This window comes from Myotis davidii, unplaced genomic scaffold (genome assembly GCF_000327345.1).
Source record: "Myotis davidii unplaced genomic scaffold, ASM32734v1 scaffold580, whole genome shotgun sequence".
Lineage (NCBI taxonomy): Eukaryota > Metazoa > Chordata > Mammalia > Chiroptera > Vespertilionidae > Myotis > Myotis davidii.
Window position 1 is genome coordinate 193,475 of NW_006293313.1, and position 5,660 is coordinate 199,134.

At 37.7% G+C, this 5,660-nt stretch overlaps 1 protein-coding gene across 2 annotated transcripts in view; it reads right to left on the reverse strand.

The window, feature by feature from the left end:
• KIFAP3 (kinesin associated protein 3) overlaps positions 1–5,660 on the reverse strand; it is a 112,800-nt gene that overhangs the window by 52,579 nt on the left and 54,561 nt on the right. For both annotated transcript variants that reach the window (XM_006766988.2, XM_006766989.2), the window contains exons 12-15: positions 3,548–3,656; positions 1,818–1,930; positions 1,252–1,417; positions 342–467 (exon numbers count right to left, since the gene is read on the reverse strand). In XM_006766988.2, the coding sequence (XP_006767051.1) occupies positions 342–467; positions 1,252–1,417; positions 1,818–1,930; positions 3,548–3,656 (514 nt within the window). The remainder of the gene's footprint in view (positions 1–341; positions 468–1,251; positions 1,418–1,817; positions 1,931–3,547; positions 3,657–5,660) is intronic.

Below are 5,660 nucleotides of genomic sequence, written 5' to 3' on the forward strand. Positions count from 1 at the left end.
AAATTATTTTCATTGCTACTTCATAACTGTAATTTTGCTACTGTTATGAATCATAATGTAAATATCAGATATGCAGGAGATGGTCTTAGGTGACCTGTGAAAGGGTCGTTCAACCCCCAAAGGGGTTGGGACCCACAGGTTGAGAACCGCTGCTCTAGCTAATCCCAGTAAGAGTTATATTTAATTCATTTTTCATAACTATATAACAAGTTGCTATAAGATCATTAATGTACCAAGTTAAAGAACATTATGATTCCAAATTCTATTCATATTTAAAAATTTAAACTAATAACCTATTAATATATTAGCATACAAATAAATTAAGATAAATTATAATTCACCATTCAGCAGTTCAATGAGTGCAGGGATTATCCCAGACTTGGCTAGCAATGCAGCACAAGAGTCATCCATAGACACAGTTCCAATCATTATCACTACTTCCAAAACGAGGTCATCTTCTGCAGTACCTGATAAAGTCAGATCACAGAACATTTTCATTCACAGAAAAAATAAAAGATACTGAAAGCTAAATCAATTCTTATGAATCCTTAAGATGGTTATATATCTGTCTTTTTCCAAATTTCCATGTTTACTGATGATAATTTGTGGTGGGAGGGGAGGGCAGCAGAGACACAGAAATTACTCTTTGGAAATAAAAGTGAATGACAATTTAAACACAGAAAGTAGAAGACTCACTTGAATGCTCTGAAGAACTTTGTGTGTGTGTATGTACGTGGTTTGCAGAAAGGAATGGCATTTGGTCATTTCAAAAAGGCAGGATTCAAAAAATAAGAAAGAAGGAAGAATGGGAACAGGAAAATAATATTTATTATTAAGAAAAAAGAATACATACATATAAGAGTGACCACCTTACTGGGAAAAAGAAACTAGAACTTGAGCCGGCTGGCTTGGCTCTGTGATTTAGCACCAACTATGAACCAGGAGGGCACAGTTCGATTCTGGTCAGGGCACATGCCTGGGTTGCGGGATTGATCCCCAGTGTGGGGCGTGCAGGAGGCAGCCGATCAATGATTCTCCTTCATAATTAATGTTTTATCTCTCTCATTCTCTCCTTTCCTCTCTGTAATCAATAAAATATTTTAAAAAAAGAAAAAAAAGAAACTAGAACTTGAGGTATGGGAGAAAATTTGTCACTATAATAATGGTCACAAAATAATGCTCTAGCAGCCTTATCCACAACATAAAGAAATAACTTTACGGTAAGACTAAAGTGAGATGATCAGCAGAGACCTGGTTTTAGTTTATCCTTGAGGTATGGAACCAGCTTGTACTCCTTCAGCACCAATTCCCAGTCTAAGTCTGGAATGGTCAAGTTTGCAAGTGTTCCCAAACACTCAATCACAAACTCCTCCTCTTCATCATTAGAGATCTGGGCTGCAAGATCCCCAACATAATCCTGTAGAAAATATAATTTTAATACAAATATAAAATAATTTCTGCAGAAGAACCACTCTAATAATTCAACCCTTTGGGAAGAAAAATAAGTATCAAATGTGATTCCCTTGTTTTAATAATTTTGAGCTGAATTACTAGGAGAGCCTATGGTGAACTGGTTTAAGGCAAGAAAACTGGAGTGAGGACGGAAGGGTTAGGGGTAGGGATCATAAAACAAAAACATCATAAAAACCTAGGTTTAAATTTCTAGGAGTTATTCTTACAAAGAAGTTGTTGATAGAAAGCCAACTTGGGCCATGAGTTAATATTTGATGAGAGCTCAGTAAAAGTTATATTTCCAAATGGATCATTTTAAAGCTTCAATTCGCAGGCCATTACAATAGGTCAAAAGTTATACTTACAATAAATAAGTTTTTAGTTGGTCCATCGTGCTGAGAAATGTTCCTAATCATTTTCATTAGTAGTGGGTCCTTGAATTTCAGAGCCCTCTTCATGAGCATCTTTAGCCCATTTCCTGGTACAGAAACACCAAAGATTCCCCAGTAAAAATAAGGTATACTAAGTTAAATCAATTTTTTTTTGCTTATAGTTCACAAAAATTCCATAATTTATATGCAGTAATGTGCATAAAACTTAAGTGTCCAGTAGATTTTGGTGGTGGTGGTGGGGTTAAACTACACCTGAGGATATTTTTCCATTGACTTTTAGAAGGAATGGAAGAGAGAGAGAGAGTGGGTGAGACAGAGAGAAAGAGGAACATCAGTGTGAGAGAGACACACATCAATTGGTTGCCTCCTGCACGTATCTGATTGGGTTTGGGAATTAAGCCTGCAAGCCAGGTACATGCCCTTTACTGGGAATCGAGCTTATGTCCCTTCATGTTCAGGCCAACGCTCTAACCACTTAGCATACTGGCCATAGAATATTTATATTTGCTCCAGAATCCCCTATGCCCAGCCAATATTATTCCCCAAATTCAATCACTTTTCTTCTCCTCTTCTATTCCTTCTCTTTCTTATTAAACATAGATTAGTTTTGCTTATTCTAGAATTTTCATAAATGTAATCAGAGTATGGGCTCTTTTGTGTATAAAATATGGGCCACACATTTTAAAAATGTACATGCTAGTTGACCTAGAAAAACTACTTCTAGGAATTCATCCTAACAATATAAAAATGAAAATGTGGAAAACCTCAGAAAAGGGAAAATCACTTCATTGTTGTTTGTCACAGAAAAGAAGTGGTAGCAAATTAAACAACCAAATTAGCAGATTAAACTATGGAAAATAGTTTAATGGATTATTTTGTAGCTATTGGTAAGTATGTTTTATAAAAGTATTTAACCACATGGATTGATATTTCATATATTATTAACTTAAAGACTATCACCATACATAGAGAAGAACCCCATTTTAATTTAAAAATATATAGAAGCAGTCCAGCTGGCATGGCTGAGTGGTTGAGCATAGACCTATAAACCAGAAGGTCACGGCTTGATTTCCGGTCAGGGCATATGCCCAGGTTGTAGGCTCGATCCCCAGTGTGAGACGTGCAGGAGGCGGCCAATTGATGATTCTCTCATCATTAATATTTCTCTCTCTCTGCTTCTGCCTTTCTCTTTGAAATCAATAAAAATATACAAAAAATTAAAAATATATAGAAGCATTGCATCAAAATTTTACCTATGATTACCTCTAAATAGGGAGAGTAAACACTTAATTTTTTCCTATTTGCTTATTTGTATTTTTTGTAACAAACATGTATACTTTTCAAATAAGAAAAAAACTATCAAGGGGACTCTGCAATATCATAATGCATGACAAGCAATTTTGCAAAGATACTATAGAAGCAAATACCTAACACTTTTGTATTATACTATCTTACACTGCAATGAATTACTCTGAAAATTAAAAGTTTTTTTTTCATATAGAAAGTATTTTTAAAAATCAAATTTCAATTAAGGGTAACTGACCTTATTACTGAAGGGTGTTTCTACTCATGATATTAGAATATTCTGAGTCTATCTGACCTTTTAGGGTTATAGCTATACTTTTACTTCCTTATTACCTATTTTCTATCATATGCCAATTGCCATATGATAGAGGTTATCTATGAAGCTCAAAGGCACTAACCTTCACAGATAAGCTGTACATTCCTTTTATTAGCAGCAAGATTAATGCAGAAAGAAATCAGTTCCAAGTCAATTCGTTCATCTGAACATTCAAAGAGCATCTTCATTAACTATTAAGAAGCACAGGGAATATTTTTACTCAAAAAGATACAAAAAAACCCCGAATCACCATTTTTATCACAATGTGTTAACTTAGATTGCATGTTGGAAATAATATAACACAATTACATTTTCAGTACATAGCTGTGGCACACTGACCATTGAATAACTAAATGAATAAATGGTTAATGAACAACTGCATTAAATGTAAACTTCCAAGGAAAGTGGAGGATACAGAAGAAATATTAAATAAAGCCTATGCATTTAAGGAATTTAAAATTGTGCAGACAGAGAGCATTCTGGGCAAAGAAAACACCCTGGCCAAATTTACAAGACAGGAAAGAACATGATTCCACTGAAGAACTAAAAGAAGATAAAACGTGGTCGGAGTGAGGGAAACAGTGTTGAGAGATAAGATGGTAAAAGCCAGATCACAGGGTCTTGAAGTACATGTTAAGGATTTAGGGCTTCTAAAGATAATGGAAAGCCATGAAAAGATTCTAAATAAGGAAAGTGTCAGGATAAGATCCGGGTTTTAAAAATATCTGGCCAATGTAGAAAATAGACTGAAACAGGGTAAGAAAACCACAGGAAAATCAGCTAGAAGGCGAGAGGAAACATGCAGGTAGATGATGGCTTCTTGGACTAGGGAGAGTACTGGAGACAGAGGTAAAAGGAACGCTAGATCTATATTTAGGAAAAAGAGTCAAAATGGGATTGAATAACTGACTAGATGTTGGGATTGGAGAGGAAGGGTCAAAGATGCCTCCTGGTTTCTGCATCAACATGGATGGTGGTGCCAACATTCACCAAAAAAGAGAAACTAAAGTAGGCACGTTGAAGGGAAGATAGTAATTTTGGTTTTAGATATGTTGAGTTTAAGCAGCCTATTTAAGAGTCTAGTACAGCTATTCAATGACGATAATAAAGGCAAGCCTGAATTTAGAAGAAATGTTTGGACTGGAGGTATAATTATAGGAACTGCCACATCTATATATAAAAGCCTAATATGCAAATTGTCCCCTCGGGAGTTTGACCAGAAGTTTGATTGCTCACTATGATGGGTGCTGACCACCAGGGGGTGGCGCGAAATGAAGGAAGGCCCGGGCTGGCAGCCAGCAGCTGGGGAAGGAAGGTGCTGGCCGGCAGCCAGAAGGCTCCAATCAGCCTTGATCGCTGGCCAGACCTTGGAACCCTACCTGTGCACGAATTTCGTGCACTGGGCCTCTAGTATTCTTGATAACTGAAGCTACAGGGGATCCAACTATTTGGGCATGGGTATAAAATAAGAAAAGAATTCTACTTAAGGTTAAGAAAAAAGGGAGAGGGTCAGAGAAGCAGCAGACAGAAAAGTAGAAAGGAAAAGGTAGGCTACCTATGCCATTCAACAGTAATCTAGATTTTTCATAAGAGATAGAGGCTATCATAAAGGAGAAATGAACAAACTTTGTGCTATAGTTTTGAAAAGCTAGTCTTCTATTATTAGTAAATCAGAAAATTAAGTTAGTGTATATTATCTATATACTAGAGGCCCGGTGCATGGAATTTGTACACTCAAGGCAGTCCCTCAGCCTGGCCTGCGCCCTCTCACAGTCCAGGAGCTCTCTGCCAGCTTAAAACAAATGGGGGAGCGGGCCTATGCCAGCAGTCGGACATCCTTAGCATTGTGCTCCCCAGCCCTGAGCCCAGCTGGCGCCAGGAGCGGATGCAAGCAGTGTTTCCCTGTGGGAGCACACTGACCACCAGGGGGCAGCTCCTGCATTGGTTGTCTGATCGCTGGTGGTGAGTGCACATCCCAGTGAGCAGTTGAGCGGCCTTAGCATATCATTAGCATATTATGCTTTGACTGGTTGAATAGCCAACTGGACAACTGGGCATTTAGCATATTAGGCTTTTATTATCCTACTAGAAGCCCGTTGCACGAAGATTCGTGCAATAGGCCTTCCTTCCCCTGGCTGCTGGCACCGGTTTTCCTCCGGTATCTGGGAACCAGGCCTTTGGTCTGGCCGCAGGGA